Below are 26694 nucleotides of genomic sequence, written 5' to 3'. Positions count from 1 at the left end.
AAAATGAAAAAAAGAAAAACCAGTAATGTGCCTATTCTGTATTGTGATGTTCTTCCAATCATTCTTCAAATTTTAACTTTGCAAAATCTCGCACTCGGCATGGTGGAATGGATCTGAAAGTCAGAGAAATCAATCTAAATTCCACTCATTTTAGTCAGATGGCTGCAGCTGAGATTGAAGTCACAAAGGCAGGATGCTGAAAACAGGACCTTATCTGGTCTGCAGGTGCAAAAGGCTCTATTAAACGTTTGGTTCTGAACACTGAGGGCTACTGCATACTTTGCCTTTACCACTTTTATTCTATCAGGAGAAAGATGCAGACTGCCTTTACAATAACAAAAGAGACCAAAGACTACACACAGACGAACAACATTACACTTTTCCACCCACCTGGTGGTCCCTCCTTGTAAAGTTTTAGGTGAGCTAAAGACAAAAGCATAAGTAAGATTGTACTTAAGTTTCATACAGGGTATTTTTATACTCATTAATTTTATTAGATGTAGTTCTTTAACGATTTTTAATATAAAATACATACAATCCCTGCAGACTCACTACTTTAATCTCTACAGAGACCAGCTAGTATTTGTCTTGCAAAAGATTATCAACAGACTGAGAACAGCTTAATTTCTTAAGCGGTATTAGATACTAGCATTGACACTAAAAATCAAATAGAAAGTTTTAAAAAAACAATTGGTACCATGTAAAAAATATGCCATGGGCATAAGTCACTTAAGCACAGGCCACATCTACTAACACCTACTGTGAAAACAAACATGAAAACATCTCTACAGAGCTCTCAGCAAGACGCTTATGCAGAATTGCATACTGCATTCTGCAGAATGACTCAAGCATTTATTTCATTGATTTTCCAAGATTTTCACTTGGAAACAACAAACGTATTCATGCTGCTCCCTCATTATTGCCTGCGTCAGCAAGACAAGGAGAGCAGTTCATACCAGGATGTTCATAGCATTTTCTCACAGATCTCTCCTATGCAACCTGATTAGGAGGCAGAGGCTTGAAATGGGGATGTTTTCAGGATTTTTTCACTTTGCCTTTTAAGTTGTTTCTTAGGCACTGTTCTCCTGAACTTTTTCCAAAGATGTCTCTATACACATAACATGCAACTCCAAAAGGAAAAAAAAAAAGTCTTAGTCAATGTATGTAAGTCACTGAATGGCAGAACTAAAGCAAACATGGTATTACTAATGATAACCGAATAATGAAGCACACACTTCACTGCTTCCTAAACAAAATACACCAATATGCATGATTTTCCCTAATGCACATAAAACCAAGCATAAAATAAACAGTAGCTGTTTTGGACAACCTATGTAATTCATGCAAATCCCAAACACGTGCTCAGAGGTATCTTGCAAAGAAAGGAGTTGAATGCAGAGCAACAACGATTATGAGCATATACAACAAATGCTCACTTAAAGCTTTGTCATGATATAGAATAAGCTCGTTGTACATTAATAGTTCTACAAGAAAAGGTAACTGTACTTATTAAAGCTCAGTAAGTGGAAATGCATAAAATAACATTGACATAAAAAATTAAAATTAATCAGAGCACAGAAGGTTGCAGTAGAAGATGCAAGAAGAGTACAGTTTACCTCCCTTGATATGTAACACATGCTGTAGCATAAAGTATCCATTAGCTTAATTCAGCTGATTCATTCAAGTTTTCTATTAGGTTGGCTTTCCCATCTTTTCTCCTCTCGGTCCCATCATTTTCAGTATTCCCTTTTGCTCTGGCCCTTTCCTTTCCTCCTGCCCATCCCTCCTCTAACCACGGGGTGGCAGCGGTGCCCCCATCCCCTCGCAGCCTCCTTGGGCCGCCACCCTAAAGGGCCGGAAATGTTCAGGTTTTTCTTTCTGTTCTTCTGGCTTGAACTTGGGTTTAAAACAATAATTTTCACACATCATGCTTGCTCGAAATGCAGCATTTTAAATTAATAAATCGTTACTTACACATTTTTAAAAGATTATTTGTCAGAAGTCCAAAGCATAGGTATATGAAAAACTGACAGAAAAGATGTCCTTAAATTTTCTTAAAACTAATTTGAACATTTGCATTTAAGCATCCTGCTAGAATTAGTCAACTTAACTTGATTTGGACAAAATAAATCCTTAGAACCATGTACTTTTAGGCATAAGGGATTTTAGGACTAGTGGTCATTTACTGACTATAGCTTTGATGTATCATTAGATAATTCTTCTTCCCCCATCCTATCCCATCAACTCCAGCCTGTTCTCCTTCCCTTGCTTCCCATTTCACTTAAGATTCTTTTACAGCCCTGCCATTCAGTTCACAGAAGGAAGGCAATTGTCCAGACTAGGAAAGGAGCAGACATCTTTCACCTCCACTGTTGTTGATTACTCGGGGAAAGAAAAAGCTTTCTGAGCTTCAAATTTCCCACAGAATGGTTGGCAACACCTCCAAGATTCTGGTGGAGGGAGAATACAGAGGATGTGGAGAAAGGAGACGGGGGGGATAAAGGAAGGATAAACAGTCTTAAAGAAGTGAACATTCAAGCATCTAAGTACTGTCTGAGGATCAGGATTATCCCCATGCTGCTACAAAAAATGCAACTGTTAAATTGCTATGGAAAACAAAATAACTTCATGGAATTCCTGAATTCCCCAAGAACAAAGGAATGTTCCTATAGGCTTCCCAAGGATAAACAAGCAAACCCTCAAGTCTCTCTTGTGGGGAGAATGGTTTCTGCTCTTCCTGACTGCGGAACAGCAGAAAGAGCCATTCAGAAGTGGTCACCTGAGTAACTACCTGCTCGGTCATTGCTCTCCTGTCATAGGTGACTTAGGGCTACACTTCCTTCACTGGAGGGCAGAAATTGACCTTTTCATCTGTCACTTCCATCCTCTCAGGAAGGCAGCATTAGGTCTCCTGCTGCTGAGGGCTTTCAATAGGATTCCTTTTTCAATAAAAATCTTACCTGCTCCATATTTACAAAAATAAATAAACAAACAAACAATCTATTACCACTAATGCAAAATGGTAAATAAACTACACCTTACCAGCAAAGAGTGGGAACAAATTTATCAGAGAATTTCTTTCATGTGTTACAAATTCTCTTTATCTGCCTCATCCAGTGCAAGATTAAAATAAAAAGCACTTGCTCTGGATTCTAGCTACATAACAGTTTCCAAACCACTATACAATGTGCACAGTGAGTATAGGTTGAGAACACACGTACAGCAATAGATGCAGTATATGTGTCTATCATGCATGTGGGTAGATGTAGGTGCAATATACATCCATGCACGTATGTACAAGTGCATCCTCCCAGCGTATTCTCAGCTGCCTGAAGTTGCCAAGCACGGAAACAGTGAGACTGGAAAAGGATCTGATACAGGAAAGTGAATGCAGTTTAACTCAGAGGCATTTCTTTAATACAAAGGGCCTCATATATTTTGAACAAGAATCCTACAAACAAAACACAATGTCATTCTTCTTGTGCTATACACAATTGCTCTTTCACTGTGCTTCATTTACATAAAAACGGCTGTCTAGTAAAATCCCATGACCATTTTAGGCTTTGCAGCATCACATTGATAAAGACACGAAAAATGGGCAGTGAATACATTTCAAAATAAAAACTACAGTAAAATTTGCCTTAACTTTGTGCAGGTAGCAGCATAATTTCCTTATCAGGGGAAAAAAAATCCAGTTTAAAATGAAGTTCCTACATCGACTGAAACCCAAGCTGCTCCATTTGTGAATTCTTAATCAGTACCTATAGCTAGACAGACATATGTATTCAGATATGGCTTTGTACACTAAAGAAAAAAAAAAGTGTTTGTTAGACATCTGCAATACTAGATGCATCCAGACAGAATACCCTACACCTCCTAAAGTGATTGCACTTCAATAAACAGTACCGATAATGGAAATAAGACAGGGATTTTACTAAAAAAGCAAAGCAAAGCTCTTCTCCTCCTCCTTCATCCTGTAATTACATAATCCCCAATGGATAGACAGGCAGGAGCATTCTACCACATAGCACTAGGCACAGTTTCCATATTTCAAATGCTTTTTGCTGATTTAAACATTGAGAATAAGTACTTTTTTCATTCTGGCTCTGGATAATGAAAGCATCCCAGTACCCATACACCCCCTTCCTCACCTCCTTCCCCTCCCCCCAAAAAAGCAGAGTTTCTTGAAAAAAAAATCGGTCAGCTTTTTTATCCCGTTTTTACAGATGGGTAAATTAAAGCTTGGAAAGTTCATGTAGTTTTCCTATAGTCATTCCAGAAGATGGCATCATGACTGGGAATGAAACCCAAGCATCTTAGCAACAAATCCTTGGCATTAATAGATGCCTTTTTATTCCTGTCTCAGGAGGCACAGTATGAAAAACTGAGTCAGGGAAAGACAGGGAGGCTGCTGTTGCCCACTCACAAGCCTTATCAGGAGGAGACAAGGATTCCCCTTTACTGCCTCCAGCCCTCCTATATTACCTGCAGTGCTCGACAAATCCACAGTTTGAAAAGCAAGTATCTCTCAGGCTGAGAAATATCCCCCTATAAAACAAGATTCTTCATATAATACAGTCAAATGCTATATCTTATATGAAGGTTATAGGGACTTATAAAAATATATTTTAATAGGAAAATCTTACCAAGCAGGGATACCAGGCATCTTGAAAAACTGCTGCTGTCACTAAGATTCGTAACAAAGTGGTGGTTTGAAAATTACTTTAATACTTGTCGGTAAGCAATTTATTCATAAAACTTCTATTCAATGAATAGAAGTTTCTATCCACATCTCCTCTGCCATCACACAGCTTTTAAGAATCCTCTAAGTCAGGCATCCTTCCTGGAGTCTGCCTCACTGCAGTTTCTAAACAGTACCACAATTCAAGCAAATAATAATCCTAATAGACAGATTAAAAAAGGAGAATAGAGGTCTAGATTGCCAAGGATACAACCTCCCTCTTCAGGAACATAAATCCAGTTTTAGGAGACATTGACAATATCAGAGCTGCTATTCAGCTTATGCCTGATCCCAGCACTCTTTGGTAACTAAATTTAGGCTAGTCTTCACAAACATTAACATATATGACACAGACACCAGTACCTATTCATCACTCATAGGAAAAAAAAAAAGGTACAATAATGAAACAATTTGATTCAAACAAAACAAATCTACAAGAATTTCTTTTGGGATACTAAGAGCATCAAGCATTATGGCTGTTTCAGAGACAAACATAAATTGTTCAAAGCCACAAAGGAAGCCTGTGTTAAATGGCAGATTAGAAATCATGTTGTTATCTGTCATCTCTTTGTCCAGAACATTCACTCTTTCCTTCTCCCAAATTAGCAGATTATTTTCTCCATTTATATCATGACCATATATATCATAATTTTCTTAATGGGAACCCAGAACACAGGAGAGCAAAGCTTTAACACATGTGACACTTGGCAGCAGATCCCTGCCATTGTTCTTTTTTTTTTTTTAATATTAGACTCATTTTCTTTAATATTTTTACTTTTTGTTTCCAATTACCTCCTGATATCTCTCTCTACGCTGAAATCAAGGCTCTGCTTTCAGCATCACAGACTGCTGTCATACTCATGATGCTGATACTTTTCTGCAGATTTAAGTATAATACAAAGAGAGATTGTAAGGGAAAAGGGATGTGACGTTTTCTGTTAAACACAAACATTTCAATGAAGATTAAAAAAGTCCTGAAAGAGGACATCCACAAAGTGGATGAATGTTTCACAGGTACTGCAGTCTTTTTTTTCTTCTGTATCTCCTTAACGTGGAGACTATTCTTCAAACCTAAGTAGTTTTTTGAGCAGAAGTCCTGCCTAAACTCCCCTCTGTGTTTGCACTCTGACCTAGCCCTATGTCACACCTGAGGCATTCATCAATGTGTTGATTCTATGCTGCTTAATATCATAGGTGACCTCACTAGTGAATCTGCCCCTGCTACCTGACCGGGTATTTTCACTATATGCAACAACTGCGACATCTACCCTTTACAAATCTGATGCTTAAAAAATGGCAGAAATCTCTCTAACAATTATGGGGAAAAAATGAAGATATGTTTAAAGAAAATGGAGGAACAGAATTGTAGGACCACAGAACTATGCACAGAAATGTCTCTGTTTACACAGGAATGATTTCCATGGAATAAATATATAGGTATAAATTAAAATACCATTTTCTAGTCTTCCAGAGTACAAATGATGTTATGTATTAATGTATTACAGACTTACTTCAACTATTTTAGACTTATATACTTCAAAGAAGCTCCATTTTTTTCTAGAGAAGTACATAGACAGTTTGTGTAAAATACAGAGAGAGAGATGATGACTGAGATGAAGTCACTTTCAGTATGGAAACAGGGACTAAGGGATTAAAGAAAACATAAGACACTCCGAAATCTCATGGTATCATCCTTTTAATTCAGAATTCATAACTCAAGATTTGGAGATATTTACTAGCAATTTTTAAGTGGTGGAGGTGATAATAATTTGACTACGCAAGATGTTATCAAAGGCATGGATCAATCTGTTGCAGAATTATATTTGTTCATTAACTTCTTTCAGTTCTGATGATCCTAACAGTTCTAGTCAGTTCAACACGTGTTCCTTGTTATGTCTGTTTGCTTTTCAGTTGCTTTCCCACACACCAAGCCAGACTGGAGGCCTCATGAGGGAGTTACTTGCTTCTCCAAGCTGCTGTGAGTCACTGCAATGTCTGCTGCGTAGGACAAATTAAGCTGGAATTTCTGGCTTCCATGAGGCAGCAAGAACAATGAGGAAAAACATGGCAAGTAGGTGAGAAAAGATCAAAAACCCAGCAATCCTCTCACTCAATATTTGTGCCTTCCTGCCATGCTGGCCTACTGCATGGGCATGAAGGAAGTAAATCAAAGGCTGAGAACTGTGAGAAAGAACACAGCACATATCTTTCTAATTCTAGCATAGGAAAAGAACATGTATTTCCACTGATTTTTCTTGAAAATGAGATCACTGTGTAAATACATCAGCATAGTTATGGCACATGTATTGCAAGAGATTACAAATATTAATTCCTGTGCATTATGCTTTAAAATATTCTTCCTAGTTCTTGGAAAAGCAGATGTAACTACTTGCCATCATCACTTACAACTATCTGCAGAGTCCTTGCTGCCATCACTGCTTTCTGGATACTAACAGTGCCAAAAGAAATACAAACCACCTACCTACTGAGGTGCATGTATAACTAGCATACCCTTAGCACACACTGCAAACAGTGTTTGCCTGTTTCTTTAAAAGTATCACTGCGTCTCATCTGAGCTGGGCCACCAGCGTTTGTTTCATTCAGATCTTTCTCTCCACCAGACACCAGGTGTCTAATGGCCTGTGGGGTCTGGGCCGTATAAAAATTTGACTTAGCAAACTAACCCTGTACGTTGACGGGACTGTCACCCACAGTACCTCAGTAACAAACAATAACAATTTACATGGGCTCTATGCCAACCTGTCCTTCCTATTCAAACTTCTGGAAAGCGTGACCTAATTTTTCTCTGAGTAGTAGTATCTGGAGGTTTTATTAATTTAATTTCTTTTTCTTTATTTAAGACATGTTTTTGTCACAGATGATTACAATCAAAAAAGGAGAAGAAAATATTTATCTGGGGAAAACAAAATACTGCAAACGTATAGCCTATAATAAACATTTAAGTATAACAGCAAGAGATGGTAGAAATCCTTAACAGACAAATACCTCTATTGGCACAAATATTGTCCTGCCCACCTCGTAATAACTTCTTGCACTTCAGAGTGGAAGCACTGTAAATCAGTCAAGTCTGTGTACATTAAATAAATGCTTTTCTTGTCAAACCTGGAGGAAAAGTAGTTTTGGAAAACTGAGAATGTCATCTATACTTCCAGTATCAGCGCCACTTCATAAAAAGGAAAAAGCCAGAGAGGGCTGATAAAATGGAGTGGGGAGCGAGAAGAAAGTAATATACTGAACAACATAAAGGATAGCCACTACAGTTGGAAAGACAGCCACACACCAGTAGCATGTTCAACTTCTCACAAAAAGGCAGTACAAAAACTTTTCTTAATCCCATGTGGTGGGATTCATAAGGGGTATTTTTCAGAGTCACCAGGAACATGAAGAACAAATGGCCCACTGCCTTTCATTTCATTTTTTAGACAATTGCACAAGTTATGACTGAAAAGAGTAGGAAGAATATCCCGCTTTATATTTCAGAATAGAATTCTGAAATAGTTATGTTATCATTATGTTATGCTAATAATAGCTACAATAATCTTTTTTCCTTTTAAATATCACAGAATCACAGAATGGTTGAGGTTGGAAGGGACCGCTAGAGATCACCTAGTCCAGCCCCCCTGCTCCAGCAGGGTCACCTAGAGCACGTGGCACAGGGTGGCATCCAGGCGGGTTTGGAAGATCTCCAGAGAAGGAGACTCCACAACCTCTCTGGGCAGCCTGTTCCAAGGCTCTGCCACTCTCACAGTAAAGAAGTTCTTCCTCATATGGAGATGGAACTTTCTGTGTTTCCACTTGTAGCCATTTCCCCTCGTCCTGTCGCTGGCCACCACCAAGAAGAGTTTAGTCCCATCCTCTCTACATTCTCTCCTAAGGTGCTTATACATAGTGATCAAATCTCCTCTCGATCTTCTCTTCCCTAGGCTAAACAGGCTCAGCTTGCTTAGTCTTTCCTCATACGACAGATGCTCCAGTCCCTTAATTGTGTTAATGGCTCTACGCTGGACCCTCTCTAGAAGTTCCACGTCCCTCTTGCACCAGGGAGCTCAGAACTGCACCCAATACTCCAGGTGCAGCCTCACCAGAGCCGAGAGGGGCAGGACCCCCTCCCTCGATCTGCTGGCAATGCTCCTCCTGATGCAGGTCAGGATCCCATTGGCCTTCTTGGCCATGAGGGCACATTGCTGACTCATGGTTAACTTGTTGTCAAACAGAAAATATGTTATAGAATTATTTTTTTAAGTAACAAAACTCAGGAAGAAATATTCTTCTCTGAACAGCATATCTCATAATTAGTTCTGGGTTTCAGACATATTCTTTGCAAAATAAGATATAAGCCTAGTTATATAAATGATCCAAGTGGATATGAGTATTCCTACATTTATATCCATGTTCTAAAACTGGCAGTAATTACTTTCATTTTTGATTTAAGTGTGACACTACCTAAATGAAAGCAAGCTCATGGGGCTAGACTCTCACAGAATCACTCCACCCCACAGCCCAAGACAATAAAACGGAGATAAGGTTTCCATTGGTTCTGTATTCAGTCCATCACCTCAGGAGAAACCCACAAGAGAATAACCCAATATATGAAAACCCACTTCTTGTCTCATGGTTTTTTATACGTGTAAGCATTTAGATTGCAACATATTTACCTTTTACAATTTGAAAACTATATGCTTATCAGGTCACAGTAAACAACACATTCCAAAAAATAAAAGGTCTGGTTTTCCAGATACAGTGATTTATCACTACATTTCTATACTAAAGAATTAAAAAAAAAAAAAAAAAAAAGAAAGAAAAAAGAAAAAGAAATCTCAGAGACCGATTTCTGCTAAAGTTCACCTCTACGTTTTACCTGCTTCTGTGTACTTCAATCCTACTTTTGCTTCTTCATGCTGTGCTTTTGGTGGTGGCCATACAGTCTGGAGTCTCCCTGGAGTCTTATCATCTTGCTCTGAGGGACTGAGGTCAGGCTGTTAAAATTACATAAGAAAGAAGTTAAAGTCTGCAATATCAATCTGTCCTAAAATAGCAACTGCCATGCTAAACTCTGCAGATGCATTCTAGAGAAGTTATCTCTCATTCCACTGATTCTAATAACATTCACAGTTTGTTAAGGGGGATACAGAGAAATCAGTGCAAAACTATGATTTTGAGAAAGGAAATATTTTTATACGTGTCACATACAATGTTTTTTTGAAACTGCTCACATCAGTATGGAAAGTCTTTTGTGAACTTAAGAGGCCAGGAACACCAGTTATCTTTTCCTGTATCGTTTTTTCAGAGTGAGAAAAGCTACGTGTAGCTCCTCTTAACAGGTAGCAGGGCTGTCTTAAGGCACTCCTGCTGCTCGACCCGCTGTCCTGCGCTCAGGCCACAAACCTCTTTCTACTGTCACCACAAAGTGCTGAGGCCACTGCTAATGGGACTCCCTCAGCCATGACCTGGCATAGGGAAGTAATCCTTAAAGTGGGAAAAACACAGAACAAGCCTTCCTTTAGTGACTCCTGTGCTTCCTCCTGCGGCCTGTGTGATCACCCTGGCCAGCTTCCCAGCTAGGTTCCCCGTGAGCTACGCACACTTGCACCGGCTTAACCAAAAACAAGCAACCCAGGAACAGGAACAGCAGAGACCACCTCTAGCTGCTGTACATGCCACGGCCAGGGAAGACCTATTTTCTCCTCCATAGAGATATCTTACTTTAAACTGGTATTATCAATCTGCTCAGGTGTCAGTCTATTTTAAAAAAGTTTTAAAGTTAAAACAACAACAACAAAAAGAATACGTATAGATTAACACAGTAAATTGACTTATGTTGCTTTGGATTTAGGGTCTGATCCTGTAATGTGTAATCATTCAGGTAATTCCCCCTCTAGCTGACAAGAACATTGTTATGAATTAATTATATCTGCCAAAGATGTAACTGCAAGAATTTGGGCTTTGGGGAAGCAGGAGGAGTTACACATTCAATGAAAGAGTTCAAATTGCACTCAAATTTCATTTCTTGCTGTGGTTTTATAAAATCTTAACATAGACTTTTTTCTCTTCTCAAATGTGTACATATCCAATGCGCCGCATATGTTACAAGGTTATTAAGCTTGCAAATCCTTATATTAAGCCAAAACTTGGGTTGTCTATCTGGAATCACTGAATTATGCTGGCATAGGGCTAAACGCTTATCAATACTTTCTTGGACAAATTATATTGAAAATCATTCCTTACTTATTGCATCAGCTTTCATCACACAATTATTCCTACAGGTACAATGAAATATCACTTTAAAAGTTAAAAAAAAAAAAAAACAGAAAAGACAGTGAGAAAGAATATTAAGTAATATTACAGTAAATATTAGTAGCGCAAAACTAATTTAAGCCATGCTTAACATATAAACAACTGTCTTGTAGCAATATTTTAAGATCTGACAGTTATTTTTAAGTTCTTTGAATTCAGAAGCTTTACTACCACCCATTCTCACTGAATTCAGCTAGAACCTCTGATCAGTAATTTTGAAAAATCAGTCTCCAAAATACTTAAGTGTGCAATCCAAAATTTGAAACTGCCAAAAACAGAGGGCAAATCTGACATTTTGATTTTAATTTCACCTCACTATTTTTAAACAACAACAACAAAAATCAAATGCATAAACTTCCAGATCTTGTGAAGAAAAAGTAATTCAACCTACAGATTTGTCTGATGGTCCATCCCCAGGTTTTGATTTTGACCTTTCAAATACAGCTTTCAAGGACTCTTTTTCATTTCTCATTTTGCGTTTTAGGGCTTCCAGTTCTGAAGGATCTGCAGTTGTTTCTTTTTTGGGAGGCCGTGTGAACAAAGCTTTAAAGACATCCAGTGCAGATTCAGCAGGACTTGATTTTATTTCCTCAGAGAGAAAACGTGGTTCTGTTTTACCAGATGCTTTGTTCTCTTGAGCTTCATCACTGTCCTCAGTCTCACCAGAACCCTCACCAGAATCTTCTGCTCTCTCGTCATTCTTGGAGACATCTATGTTTAACAAGTGAGAGAGTTGTTCCAGGAAAGTAGGACTTGCTTTAAGCTCAGATGATTTTTTTTTAGTGGTCAAACCTGATGTAATACTGGATTTCTTCACAGGCTGTCGTAATTTAAGCAGCGCTAAATCATCCTCCCTTGGTTTAATTTCTGTAACAGTCTCCCCATCCTCTGTGGTGAGTCCTTTTTTCCTCACACGCAGTCCACTAAAGAAAGCAGGCAGCTGAAAAGTCTTTTCAACCAGTGCTGTTTTCTGGTGAGAGGTGTTACCAGCTGAAGGTCTCTGTTCTTCATCTGAAAGTTCTCGAGGGCTTTTCCCTATAGCAAGCAAGTGACTTAAATGCTCATCCATTAACATGCTGTCTTTTACTTCAGAGTCATGATCCAGATTACTACCCAGCCCTGCTGGAAGCTGCTTAGAAAGCGGTGGGTGTAACTCCATTTCGTCTCTGTTCACAGTGTCATCGCTATCCCTGTCCCCTCCCGAGTCTGACTCTTCTTTATTTTGGCTGTTATTGTCCAAAGCCTGAGCAGACAAAGCAGCATTATTTAGCCCAGATCTGATAGTTTTGTTTTCATCGGTGTCTGGGTCCCTGCTCTCATTGTCCGATTCTGTATCGCTGGTTGTATGAACCAAAGTACCTTGTACAAGAATAGCATCCTTGTCATCGTAGTCAGATTCAGACAAAGGAGTCTCTACAAACCTCAAATGGTGGCACAGTAATTCATTCTGCTCAGCTAACAACTCCAGTTCCAGGCCGGCCTGGCTGCGAGGCGTCGGGTCAGCTTGCCCACTGGTCCTGCTCACTCTGGGCTGGCTTTCTGAGGCGTCATCACGATCATTATCATTCCTCTCATGCTGGCTGTCAGCATGAGCATTTATATTGGTGTGCAAAGGTTGAAATGCTTTGAGCACAGCTTCTTCTTTGGAAGTTTTTGATTCCAGTGTAGTTGTAAATCCAAGAAGCGTTTTCATAGAAAATGTAGTGAAAATGTCAGGTTTGCTTTCTGTGGCAGTGTCCCATTCCGAAAGCTCAGCCCAGTCAGGTGCTGCCTTTTCTTCCATGTCGAGTGAAATACGGAACAGTTTTACTCCTGTTAGAGCTACTATCTGCTACACAAATGTTTATTATACGCATTCAGTCTGCTAATTTACTACAGGAAACGCAAGAAGCGAGCGAAGCGAGCTGTGCTCTACACCGCGGAGGCAGCTGGTCTCCCCCAGATCACGGGCTTGCAGGATTAGTTTTCGGACAACAACAGTACCCCTCCTTCCGGTTTCAGTGCTGCAGTTACTAACCAGAAGCCCCTACATCAAATCTCATAACTCTACTTGAAGAGAAACAAAAAGACGCACCGTGTACAAGTTCGCAGCAGCTTCGGTACTTGTTCCTTTGCACAAAGGTCTTTTTGTCACAGCAAATATGCCAGCACACTAATCTCAGCTGGAAATTCAGCCAATGACTGCTGTTCCAGTTCCTGCAATTCTACTGGCTACACACAACTTCCTACTTGCTAAAAAGTGCCGAGCAACTATATAAACAAGTCTCCCAAAGACGATAGTAGGCATTTATAGTCTGCCACTTCCTTATACCAGTTTACGAGTTCTGAACGTTTGTCAGCCAAAAATTCCTGAAGGATTCTCTCATGCAATCTTTGCAATTTCAAGAAGATCTTATTTTGTAAATCCATCATCAAAAATAAAGCAAAGTAAAATGAAAATCCAAACAAAACAGTATTTCTGAAACTTCCACTGAAGTTGCACACAGCTCCTGCAGTGCTCTGAGTTCTCCACTGGCCAAAGCAAACCGGGCTGAACGCCCTTGAAGCTGAATAAAGCAAAACAAAACAAGGCTCTCTTCCCATTTGCTGCAGGTTTCTTCTGGAATGCAGATTTCCGCCTCGGGGCCATGCACAGAAAACCCACAGGACTGGTTTCACATTACTACTGTCCTACTACGCAGCCATTGCTGCGAACTATAAAAAGGTACTTATCAAAGGCGGTCACCACACCCGTGACTGGAGGCTGTTTGGGTGGGCAGGGTAAACAGCCAAAGCCCAGAAACACGGAGTTAACTGTGTGGAGTTCGGGCACATTGTTCGTTCAGCTGCACTGTGTCCCAAACTTGTAATATTTCAGAATGAAACAGTCTCTGCTGAGGTATTTTTCGATAACTTTCCTCTATATGCTACCCAGGTAAGGCTGAATATGCAAAACTGCTTTTAATTAATGTCATTGAAATTACTTGTTGGAAATCTTCAAGTCTGTATACCTCAAAATGAACAGAAACTGCCAGAGGTAGGTTCTATATATATATATATATATATATATATATATATATATATACACACACTACACACAAACACACATTACACACACACACACACACACACACACACACTCTCCCTCTCTCAACACACACATAAAAAAGTACAAAATACGCTTGGGCATATTGGATATCCTGGCAGTTGTTAGGGTTTGGTGCTGTTTTGCACTTTTGTTCTTTTTTTATTATAACATTGGAAATCTGAAAGAACGTGAAACCTTCTCATTCCTTGGCCATTAAGAAGTTTCTTTAAGCAGATTTCCACATCTTAAAAATTCAAATATACTAATTCTGCATTTGGCACCCAAGTTAGGGGCTCATTCAGCAGCTACCGCTGTGCTGCGAAGACCATGACTTGGGCTCTTGCCTTCACAGGAAGACCAGCTGCAGATCACACATTCGCATCAAGTGTCAGGAAAAAAGAAAAGCTGAATACAGCAGACAACAAGCATCAAGAAAGTGTCCAACATATCTAGCTTTTGTTTAACTGCTTAAAAATAAATGCAATTAGATAAAATCATGTGTTTTTCCTCTTTAAGATACTGTAGAAGATATTAAGTCTACAGCAGAAGTCATTGGTATCTAAGAAAAAATTGTTTCCCTAGATTCAATTTGCTAAATACTAAAGGTTTTTTCAATCATATAGTTGCATGCATATCTATGGACACAGGCTATCATAAGCATTCACACCTTTATTTGTCAGTTAAATATAAATATATGTATTTAAATATATATATTATACATATTATATATAGTATATAATATACTTATAAAATATAATTACAATGTATAAGTAAATAATATTAATGCTTATTAATTAATATTAATTATAACAATATAATTAATAAAATATTGAATGTATTTAATATGCATAATATAGAATATATATTTATATAATATGTACGTATATATGGGAAATATATGGACAAGGACCTCTTCATGGCTTTCCTGGTTCTCTAAGTTTGATATGGATATATGAATAATATACATGAATACAATATATTTATATATAATATGAATATCAGAATAAGCAAACACTTTTACACAGAGTCCTTATCCCTGTCTTTGTCAACCTACTTGTATAATCCAGTGCTAATAAGACAAATGGTAGCAAGAAGCTATCTCATCTTTGGAGAATATTTCCCATAAGACAGGATTTCTCCAGTGCAACTCTACAGCAATTCTAAATTTCAATTTATGACAAAATATTTGGGGCAAAATGACTTTACTGAGCCAGGTTTGTTTTTACTAACTCCATTTAAATTTACTTTTAAAGTAAAAAAGTTTTAAGAGGGCTTAAAAGTAGGAAACCCATACATTTTGTCTAAACAACTTTCTAACACAATTAGCAAGAGAGTAATCAGATTAGTAGTGAAAAGGATGGCGCTTTGAGGAGGTTCAGACCAAAGGTATGCAATTTATTCTGGAATTAGAAAATCCAGAAATAATTAATTTTGGGGAGCGAAAAGAAACCTTCAAGCTTTTTGAGCTTTAGGATGATGAAAGAAGTTTCATCTTTGTATCTACCGCTGTATAAATTATGAAGGACTGTAAACCTGACAATATCTCAAAAATACCACACATTCTCTAACCGCCCCCCGCCCCAACCTCAAATACATACTCTGCAATCACTTGTTTCTCAAAGCCTGACACTTCTACAAAGGCACTGGATAGCTGATGAAGAAATACAGATTGGCACCTGTCCAACAGCAGGCTTCTGAGTAAAATACTTATACACATATCAGCCTTTAACATTTTTGAAAGAAAAAAAAAAGAAAAAGGAGATAATCACTTTGTAGCACGGAAATGAGATCAATCCCGTTTGTGACATAAGTGTTTTAACACTGGGTGGATCTATCTGATAAGGAAATTCTGACTGAACACATTTCTGATACTGCATCTAAAGGATGAAACAACTCCAAATTCTCTAGAAAAATCAGCTGTGATCATGCTAACAAGTCTATTCATTTAATAAACTCTTGATGCCTCAGAAAAGCCCCTAAAACCATTTACAGCAACTTTCAGGGCAGCCAAGCACTAATTATACAAAAGGACAATTATTTCTTAGAGTTAAAGGTGCATTTAATAATCCACACCCTGTACAACCTACATTTCATCCCAGAGACAAGTCACACCTACAGCTCACTCCAGTGCTAACCCTGAGGTGCCCTGAAGTATGTTTTAAAACTTTCTTTGAAGGAAACATACAATAAGGCAGAAGTAGAAAATAATCTTTCCTCTCGCTACAGTAGGGTGAGATTCAAAGCATCCCGACGGCATATCTGTTCAGCTGCCTTTTCACAGCCCTCCAGCAGCAAACCAGAAAAACATGAACTAAGGAGGATCACATGCCACAAAGCAGTCAAATGGCTAAACGACATTGAAAATAAACATTTTAATCAACTCTCAGCCTGAGCAGTTGGAAACAAGACAAGTTTGCATAATTCCTTTAAAATGATCCTAAAAATCGAAACAGAGGTGAATAGTTTCAACCTTAAGGAGAGGGGAGGGCAGCAGCAGCCTTGGGGCAGCTCTGGCAGCAGGAGCTGCTCTGAGGCTCAGGTGACACTGTCCTGCACTGTCCCCAGCCAGACATTTCTAGCTCCTCGCTTGCACTGCCAGCAGTGCTTGCGTGCCCACACTACGAGCAGCTTGAAGGAGTCAATCCACTGAAGTTAACGCTGCAAACAGCAGTGAGGTGTGCTCCTGCGTGCCCCAGGAGCACTAGTGCAGGAGGGAGGACAAGAAGGCCGAAAGAGGCAGGCAGCAGAGACATGGGTGGATTTAAGCTGCCATCACACAACGTGTCTGTGGAGACAAGAGGGAAATATTCACAGCGCATTTACCTCCGTATTCCACCTCTGACAGTACCACACAGTTCCAGTGACATCGGCACTGCTTTGCTCTTGCACTTCTGGCTCTACAGTTACATCCCCATCAGGTCTACCATTTCTCACTTGGTTTGGTGAGGCTTCCTTTCATCTTATCTGTAACAGCCACCTCACTTTCTGTGCTTCACATGTGACCTTCACATTTGGAAATTACTGTAAGTATCCACAAAATTAATTTAATAGCCTTCTTCAAAAAGTCTTCTCAAATTTGCCTGCTATAGTGCCAGTGAAAACCTTTGTACTAATCAGGCCCCTGCTGCTTGAGACAAGGGCTACTGGGCTGGCCGATAGCATCTCAACAGCCTCTTACTCTCCCTTGTGTCTCTACATCTCTTCATCTCACTTTGTATTTAGTATTTTAACTCCTTAAATGCTCTGAAATAGGAAAGGCAATGGGAGGAAAACTAAGTGCTGTTTGTTTGTTTGTTTTTTTAAAATTGTTTTCTCTTTTGTTAACTCAGTGTATTCCATTTGTGAGCAGTTTTGGAATTGGTAATATAACCACTTTAAATGTAAGTAATTAACAGACACCTAGATATGGTGCTTCTTATGAAATTTCAGCATTAAAAGGCGTCAACAGAATGAGCAGACATCAGACAACATTTGGTGTGACAGGCTTTGTAAATGTAATTCTGTTTTCACTTAAATGCTGTGGGCCCAACCCCGAGTGCCCCATTTTACAGAAATAGAGACTCTGGTTATGAACTTATTAGAAACAGCTGAATAAATATTTTTCTTCATTAACTGCAAGAGACTGTCATCATTTCCTCCTCTTTCATAACATGGCTAATTAAATTTTCAGGAAAAAAATTAAAAAAGTTTAAGAAGAGAGAAATAAAAATGGGAAAAATGTTTACTAATCTCAGACAGTTCTTATTTTATTCAAATTATTGTTGGTAATGGGATTGAATTTGGAACTCCCTCCTGCTGTATACAAGAACTTTGTAAAGAAGGAGAATGTATAATCATGGACGGGGTTCTTCCCGTTATAGCAGTTATCACTGCTACTCCCATAGCAGGGATGACAATAATGACACAGTCCTTTTCAGTCCAGGTATTTTTCATCTCAAAACCCTATTGTAAGGATAAGCCTGTACGTTCTCAGCACTACAACAACATTCTAATGAATTATTTTGGGAAATAAAGAAAAGGAAGTTAGGACAAGAGACCAAATTTATAACAAGCTCAACAGTAAGTTTAAGCATCATATAGAGCATTTTAAATTTATTTTTAAGTCAATTCTGGTATTTCTACCAATAGATGTCACTGTTACACAGAACTGTGCCACTGTTTCTTATTTGTGCAAGAGCCCTTAAAGCATTCTTTCAAATTTTCCATTCCACCCATGTTTTTTTTCCCCCTCTTCCAATATATTCCTTTCCCTCCTCCTTCCTCAAAATTTAAAACTGCCACCAAAGCGTATCAATTTGCCTGCAAATGACTGCTTATCCCTGAGCACAAAATTATTTCCAACTAATGCCGGCTCGGCCATGCTGAGCAAGTCTGTCTCTCACATTGCAATGAACCCAGGTCAGTCTCAGCTTCAGTGTCTCAGGAAGTTTGGCAATGTTTCTATCAAGCCCTTGGCCAGTCTGACTCCAAGCCCAAATCCGTCTGCTACAAAACACTGAAAAACAGCGTCCTGCCCCTAGCAGCCCTGGGCTCTTGGTGCGTGCACACACATGCTGCTGGCTCACATCTTCCTGGTATCATACTGCTCTATCCTGAGCCCTGCCATCTCCTATTTACTAGCACCTCCAATCCATTTCCTGAAAAAAACAACCACCCTAGTTTAAACAGAACACCCATCGTAATTTATCTAATGACACATCATGTATTTTGACCTATTTACATAGTTTAAATTTTTTCTGTAGGTAATGCTCTTAAGCTTAGTCACATATAAGCATATGGACTCATAAACCATCTGGAAAACTATATCCCATTGAAAACTTAATCATTCATCAGATAATGGAAGATATTAGAAACAAAAATGTACAAAACAATTCAACATACTTGCTGAAATCCAATACAACATAATGAGAGTTCTACTCACATTCAGTTCCAGACTCAAATGTAATATATTTCTGTTGATTTTCTCCTTCTCATTTGAATCAGTAAATGGGTTTGACTGTCCCAACCTGCAATCCAAAACCCAGGTATCTTCATCTCTGTTTGCCACATCCAAAGGAGCCAGCCGTTCATCCTTTAGAGCAGTCTCTGCTAGAATGCCTAAATAAAATAAAATAAATAAAATAATTGTCTGCATCTGCGGACAATTTCTACGTACAGAAAGCTGTTTATACTTTTGAAATTCCAGGGCATGTGATCACCACATACGCCTTTAAGCTCAAACTCAAACCACATAATGTGCTACAGTTTCTGGTTTCATTCAAGAATATGTATTTGTACTTTAATTAAAAAAAAAAAAAAAAAAGGAAAAAGACTGCCATCTGCAACCTCTTTCTCAAAGTACAGTACTTACATTGTTCCTGGGAAAAAAATCAGTTTCTATGCCTGCTATCCACAGCAGATATATATATATATATATATATATATTTATATATATATAAAATGCACCTGTATATATTTAGATAAACAGCTGACTGAACACTCCAAATACAAGAGGGACAAAACATTAGTTTAAAAAAGGATACAGTGATATTTATTTCTTTTTCTCATAAAAATGCTAATTAATTTGTAGTCTCAAAAATAGCGAGTAGTCTACAGTTGCACCACCTATAAGATGTACATAAGTCATACCTTCCATAAGCAGGAAAAGTAGACTGTACTATAAATCTTTCTACAGCCATAAGCCACAGAAAGAACAACCCTCTTCAGGGCCTTCAAGGCCCTGTCTAACTCCCGAGTCAGTACAAGAGACAAATACAAAGGAAAGAGAAAAGCCATCTTTCCCCAGTGAGATCTGCTCTCTGCCTCGCCATAGAGCTGCCTTTGGCCATCCTGTGCCAAGGGAGCTGTTCGTGAAGCTGCACTGTGTCCAACGAGCAAAAACAGCTGAAACTAAAAATTGTCCTTCTTTCCTGCTCCTGGGGGGATACAACGGAGACTGCACTTTCAGGTTCTGTGGACACAGTGATTTATGCAACTTTTTCTCTTTTTTTAGATAAAACATCTGTAATACCTAAGCCTATAAATACAAAAGAACAATGAAGTACATAGTTCATATTCAGGCTTGGGAACATATTTCATAGTGTACAACCCAGTAGTTTGGGTGTGAATAAACTCGTCCGTCTTTCTATTCCCCTAGCAATGTCTTAAAATGAAATCTTATCAAAAGACAGCAATCTCTGCGAAAAGGGAATTATACATATATTTAACTTCATAAAGTGTCTCACTGCATATAATATGAAACTGTGTTAAGATGGTCAAATACAAGACAGAATATTCCAGGACATAATTAAGTCCATATGCACCATCTTTAAAAACACATATTTAAAGAAAGACTTACTTTCTGAATCTTTGTTTTTCTGTACATCTTAGATGGAAATTGTATTCTTATGCACTAAACAAAATATTTTTTCTGTTGGTCGTCTGTCATTATATATGTTACTTTAATGGTTAAAAACTTTCCAGATTTTTTTAAAGTAAAAGCACAGACAAGTTTAGAAAATATATTTGTACTTATAATGCACCTTATCGAAAACTTATGAAGTAGAAAAATTCTGAAGAAACTTCTGATATATAAAATTGAAATGATTCCTAAAAAAATTTTTCTTCTCAGAAAATTTCAAATTTGTATTTGCCACTAGACCACTGATTCGGCCATTGACCGTTTTACTGAATATTCACTACTCACTACCTGCCGAGCAGGAGCAGGCAGACTGTAAATTACTGTCCCACATTTGTAAGTACTTGGCACATTGTATTAATAAAAGTTTATAAATACCTTTAAAAGCTCTGACAGTGAAGTTGCACATTATGGTTTTAAGAGATCTCATTGTTACTACCAAGAAAGGCTGTTCCCTTCCCCATCATTACGTACTCCTGTGCCCCTGGTCTCCACATCCTACCTCACCAGTTCTGGCTCTGACTCTGTGCAAAGTGGATTCAACTCACTAACCAAACACATAATTACCTTGGCAAAAAACTCCATGTTAGCAAGTCAAACTAGTTCAGCAAAGGGTCCAGGAAGTGGGAACACCCATCCAAAGGATGAAACAGGGAGGGAGGAGCAGGAAAAATACTGCAGAAGTGGGACCTGCATTTTCTAGATTTGCTCAGCTGTCAGTGCATGACAACATCTAGACAGCCTTGCTGGAAACCCAGCTGCTCTTCCACTCTTGAAAACTTCACACAGGCAGTTCAATCTGAACATGGGGAAGAACTTCTTTATTGTGAGGGCAACCTGGCACTGGAAGAGGTTGCCCAGATAAGCTGTAGAGACCCCTTTCCTCGCAGATGCTCAAAAGCCATCTGACAGAGTCCCGGGCATCGTGTTTTAGGTGACCTTCCTTGAGCAGGGCTGTTGGACTAGGTGAGCTCTAGAAATCCCCTCCAGAGTCAGCCCTTATGTGAAACTCATTTGCAGAAGCAATAGAAAATATTCTTGAGGACACATAGTGTTTGTCATTGAAACTCTTGTCAAACTTCCTAGCATTAAGTTGAAATTACCTATGTTTAGTCACTGCCAGTTTTTGCTTGAACAAGTTGAGTAAGCATATAAAACATTTGCTCTTATTATGAAATCAAATCCTATAGCAAATATTTTCTGTGCTGTCTTATAGTACTTCATATCCATTAAGAAAAAATTGACACGGAAATAGTCTTTGTTGAGGAGTCATATATTTTGGATTCCACCCATTCTGAACTATTCGCTTTTAACCAACCTCTTAAATAATTGGCCATATTTTTCCTTTAAATTCACCTCTCACAGTTATAATAGATGGATTTTATTGCTTTTTTACACTTTTCAAAGAAAAAGGGTTTTTTTTGTTGTTGTTGTTGTTTTGGCAACACATTGTAATCCACCCAGAGGAAATTCAGATTGTTCCTGTAACGGCTGTGACTGTGGCTGAATTAAGTTTATATGCTAAATAAATTTATCATAGGTATTTTAAATCATTCGAGTATATGTTAAAAAGTGTCATATGTGTTTTATACCTCCCTGCAGACACATGCATATATGCATTCACATATAGCTTACATCTAAGAGCTTAGAAATGCAGCTACTTACACTTTAGACACCTTAGCTGATTTGACATCTTGGAAGGGGATCCTAGTTGAAATAAAACACAAACAGCTTCAAACAGAGCGCAGTTGCTGTTTGAATGGCCTTAGAGGTTGTGTGGCTTATCCGGGTGAGGTAACGCGTCGCGTGGCCGTGCGCGGGCGCCTGCTGCCATCTGTTGTTCCCGCGGGACGGAGGACGCGGCTGCTCACGGCCAGGGCGCCCGGCCTTGCGCTGCTCCCCAGCGCCCTCAGCAACTCGGCTGCTCTGCAGTCTCTGCGCGCTCACTCCAGCCGTCCTCAACTAACGCCAGCAAATCATAATGGGCAGAGGTGTTCACCAACAAACCCGAGAGGTGCCGGGAAGACTGAAGAGACCTGGTGTCTCCTGTCCTCCCTGTGCAGCATGAGGGAAGCCGGCCACACACCTGCTCTGGTGCTCGTGGCTGCACGGGCACACCGGGAACAGCAGAAGCGACTTACTTAGCAACCTGAAAGGTCTCGCAGAGAGTTTCGTTACCCTCATCTACAAGCACCTGGGAGGATGTTTGAGACAGTGGCATTAAAGATAATTAGATAGCCAAGAGTAATTATTTGATAGCCACTGTGTAATTATTTGATGAAACTGTGCATTCTGGCTAATAAACCCTCCATATTTTTCCTGGCTTCAGACAAAAATCAACATCTCTTCAAGATTCTGCACTACGTCATGAAGACCGACCAGCTAAATCTGACAGCAGTTGAGAATCTCCCTGCTGTTACTCTGTGAGGTGGTTGCCAACCTGCAAATTCTAGAATGAGCTTGAGCACTGCCTGTTTTTCTCTCTTTCCTTACTTTTAGTCCAGCTTTTCTTTCCATTTCACTGAAAAAAAGATTACAGCTTCTCATACACCACCTAAGGCTGTGGTGGTGGGAAGAAATCCTGCAGGTGGGAGCAGGCACTGTGCAGATGGAATGTTTTGCAACTGTTTGCAAAGATCAACACTGAAATTATAGCTGATCTCTGCAAAATGATTGTTCTTTTTGAATTATTTATTACTTAATGACATTCTGATGGTCAGCTAAAAATATATTCCTGATTAAAAAAATACAATAGTCTAGAAAAAATTAAAAGGTATTAAATCCAACATACTACAGATTGATATTTTTCTGGAAACTGGTAAGAGACATTGTCCAGTGAAGAAAGGCAGAGGGCTGATTATATTCATAATGAAATGCTTTGTTTCAGTACCAAGTAATTAAATACAATGTAAACTGTGATACAAAAACTGCTAAAGAATAACACCGGTGAATAGTTTTTGCAAGATTTAAGCAATATACTACTCCCCCCCACACACCTTTTTTTTTTTTTTTTTTTTTTTAAAGCACTGTCTTTATATATCCAGGTCCTATAACTTGCCATGTATATGACCAATCCATTATAGGATAAGGAATTTAACCTTCATAGTCACTTCAAGTTTTGTGGTTAGCAGAGTGTTTAATGCTAAACAAATAAAGTAACACAGTACATAAGAAGTGATAACTTTAAAAAAAGACAGAACACATTGCATGCAGAAACAAAATAAAACAAAAAAACAACCAAAAAAAAAAAAAAAAAGCGCTAATTCAGGGCTCAGTCATGGACTGAAAAAGCCATGGGAAGGGAGCTGGATTATTGTCTAAAGGCAGAAATGAGTCTCCAATCTAAAACTGAACAAAAACACAAAGGGGTAAAGAAGAATCTGCAGCTTGTCAGAATACTTCGAATATAGGGAGTGAAGGATGCAAGCGACATACACGAGTGACCAGAGGCAGAAGGAAATGGAGCAGTGAGAGTATTCGGGCCACCTAAATGTAAAACGTGGGGACAAAGGAGAGGAAATGATAAGTGGAGGAAGTTGGGCTGAAAGTCGCCCAAGATGAAGAAACAGACTGTGAAAGGATTCCAATTAAGGAGATTATGTGCACTCTAATTTCTGAGCACTGCTCAAAGATTTTCTTGGCAAAGTATTTAATCAAAGAGCTGTACTTCTCGGCGAGGACAAAAAAAAAAAAAAAAAAAAAAAATTGTCCTGACAGAAAAAACTCGAAAAGTCAGCACTTAGCTATGTGAGTACTGAATGTGTGCAAGACAGTGTGCCTCCTGTATACCACTTGGTAAAAGCTAAAACATAACAGTTTACCAAGCTACAGAAATCTGCATTCAAAACTACTAAAAATGCATCTCTAACTGTAGGATCACACAGCTCAGAGCCATTAAGGAATATGTCCTGAATGGAACCAAGAAAGTTTCCATTCTCTTATGTAAAAGCTGGTACACTGGTATATACATCGAACTATAAAATAAGCAGATACATCGATCTCTAACACATAGTTACTTGATAATTCAGCTCACAAGAAGCTACAGTTATGCTCATTCACATGGCATGTCACTAACAGTATCTATTTTTTATGCTTAACCAACACGGAAGCAAAAATTTATAGGTGGTCTGCAATGGTCACATGCTCAGGGACAGCTGGGAATGATGGCCATAGCTAACAGAAACAGGACTTCCACAGAAACATTTTTTCAGTGTATCATCAGTGCACTCACTCTCACTACTGACTTCAGTAACAAGAGGCATTAGATGTTCCTCAGCATCCAAACTTGCAAAGGTTCAGCCTGTGGAAACTGAAAAACCATGCTATGCTCTTACCTAGATCTTACCATCAGAATGTTTGAGATATTATCCTGTAAACTGATGGCTACAGACTTATCCTGACCTTTGCAGTCTTCAGAAAAATAGATGACCAAGAACAAGGGAATTGATCACCAATCCTGCAAAACTTCTGAACTGGGTACTCCCATACACTCAAGTCCCCTCAGCTATCAAGACATTCTGGAGATGAAATAATTTTTGGATATGCCTGCAGTCAACTCTCAGTTAAACATTATTGAATTCTATCGACTGAAGCCCACAATGATTCCCGAAAGGGCTTCACACGATGCAGCATGACAGCAAAGGCAGTACAGCCCTCCTCGTGCAGCACTGCACCATGCATTTCTCCACTTCCAGTCAGTACCAGCAAGAGAATCTTAACATTCTTCAGTCAGCTGTCCCTGGCATTGCTCTTCATTCTTGTTTTTTAACAACTGTGATATTGAGTGGCCAGTTTTATGTATGTTGCATTTATCAGCCTTGTTTCTAATATATCCAAGGGCACTTCAAACACAGGGCCATGAATCAGTTAAAAAAAAATAAAAATCTATAGGCATCTTCTTTCTGAATTCAATTGTAGAACACCCGCCCATTTCTTTATTCATTTTTTTTTAAATGACATTTCTGACTCTTCCATTCCAGTGACCACTGTGCCTTCTCTTCCATTTTTCAAGGCTGATGTAAGCTTTCATGGCTTTCACAGATTTCACAAAAAGACAGAGGTGAGCAGTACTTCTAAGAGAAGGGAGAAACACACACACACACAGTTATCTACTTAGATAACTTTCCCTGCGAAAATGTGGGTATGTGGAAGTGATAATGGATTGCTTAAAATATATTTCCGTCTGAATAAATTAAGCTTCAAACCATTTCCTTTACATTTAAGCTTTTCCTGGCATCTTGATTTTTCTTGTAAATATGCAGTGAGATATACTATATGTGAATAATATCTGTGAACTCAAGATTAATTTATACTGGCATTCATGAATCCTGGCTTCTCTTCAGCTATTAAAAATTGTTGAGTTGGAAATTCTGTACTCAGACAAGAAACTTGACACCTGTCACTGTACTGTCAACATTTTGGTACAAATGAGTGACTCAAATTCACTTCTCAATGAACTGAGCACTTTGCTGACTTAAAAAGTTAAAACTGAAGTGACAAGATGCAGTAATTACAGATATTCACCCAAATCAATCCCATGTTTTATTAGAACCATCTAAGAACTTTCACAGACCCACGCACATGCTTTGGCAGCCCCATACATCACAATTTCCTCAGCAACAGAAAAGGATGCAAGTTAGATATTCAGAAAATAGATCAGTATTCCTGCTCCTCACCCAGTTAAGTCAGATGAGGATGCTTGCCCTCAGGCACAAGCAACATGGATTTTATAGTTAGTGATGGTAGCTGAGGACATTGACTAGGAGTGGAGGAACTGCTGGAGAGACAGCAGGAAAGAGGGGCCTGAAGCAAGAACGATGCAAGGGAGCTGCAAGTCATCAAAGGTCCTAGAAAGCATCAAGGAACATTGACCGGAGCCACCGCTCTGGAATATATTCATTTCAACACTAGCCATTTCTCCTTTTGCTACGGTAAGTTTCAATAAAGGATTGGCTAGATATAGTAGTTATGTGTTAATCTGTAGCAGTTATCTAGTTAATCTGACCAGAGCACTGATTAGAAACAACTGAAAAAAAATAGGCAGAATGTTTCCTCAATTGTTACCTCCTAAATTACTTTTGAATGCAATTTGTACCTATAGATATCTTAAGAAGTTACTGCCAACACGAAAAGCAACATCACACAGCCTCAGTTCTAATGCATGCGCACACTAAA

At 38.8% G+C, this 26694-nt stretch overlaps 1 protein-coding gene across 2 annotated transcripts in view; it reads right to left on the bottom strand.

The window, feature by feature from the left end:
* FMN1 (formin 1) overlaps nt 1-26694 on the bottom strand; it is a 144986-nt gene that overhangs the window by 102460 nt on the left and 15832 nt on the right. Inside the window, exons 2-4 of one of the 2 annotated variants that reach the window (XM_088529237.1) lie at nt 19045-19220; nt 9621-9738; nt 391-423 (exon numbers count right to left, since the gene is read on the bottom strand). In XM_088529237.1, the coding sequence (XP_088385363.1) occupies nt 391-423; nt 9621-9738; nt 19045-19220 (327 nt within the window). The remainder of the gene's footprint in view (nt 1-390; nt 424-9620; nt 9739-19044; nt 19221-26694) is intronic. The other variant, XM_088529236.1, reaches the window with a different exon arrangement.

This window comes from Tinamus guttatus, unplaced genomic scaffold (assembly GCF_059628265.1).
Source record: "Tinamus guttatus ecotype Peru unplaced genomic scaffold, ASM5962826v1 Tinamus_guttatus_pri_ptg000327l, whole genome shotgun sequence".
Taxonomy (NCBI): Eukaryota; Metazoa; Chordata; class Aves; order Tinamiformes; family Tinamidae; genus Tinamus; species Tinamus guttatus.
The sequence above is the reverse complement of the archived record's forward strand: the minus strand, read 5'-3'. Positions and strand labels throughout refer to the sequence as shown.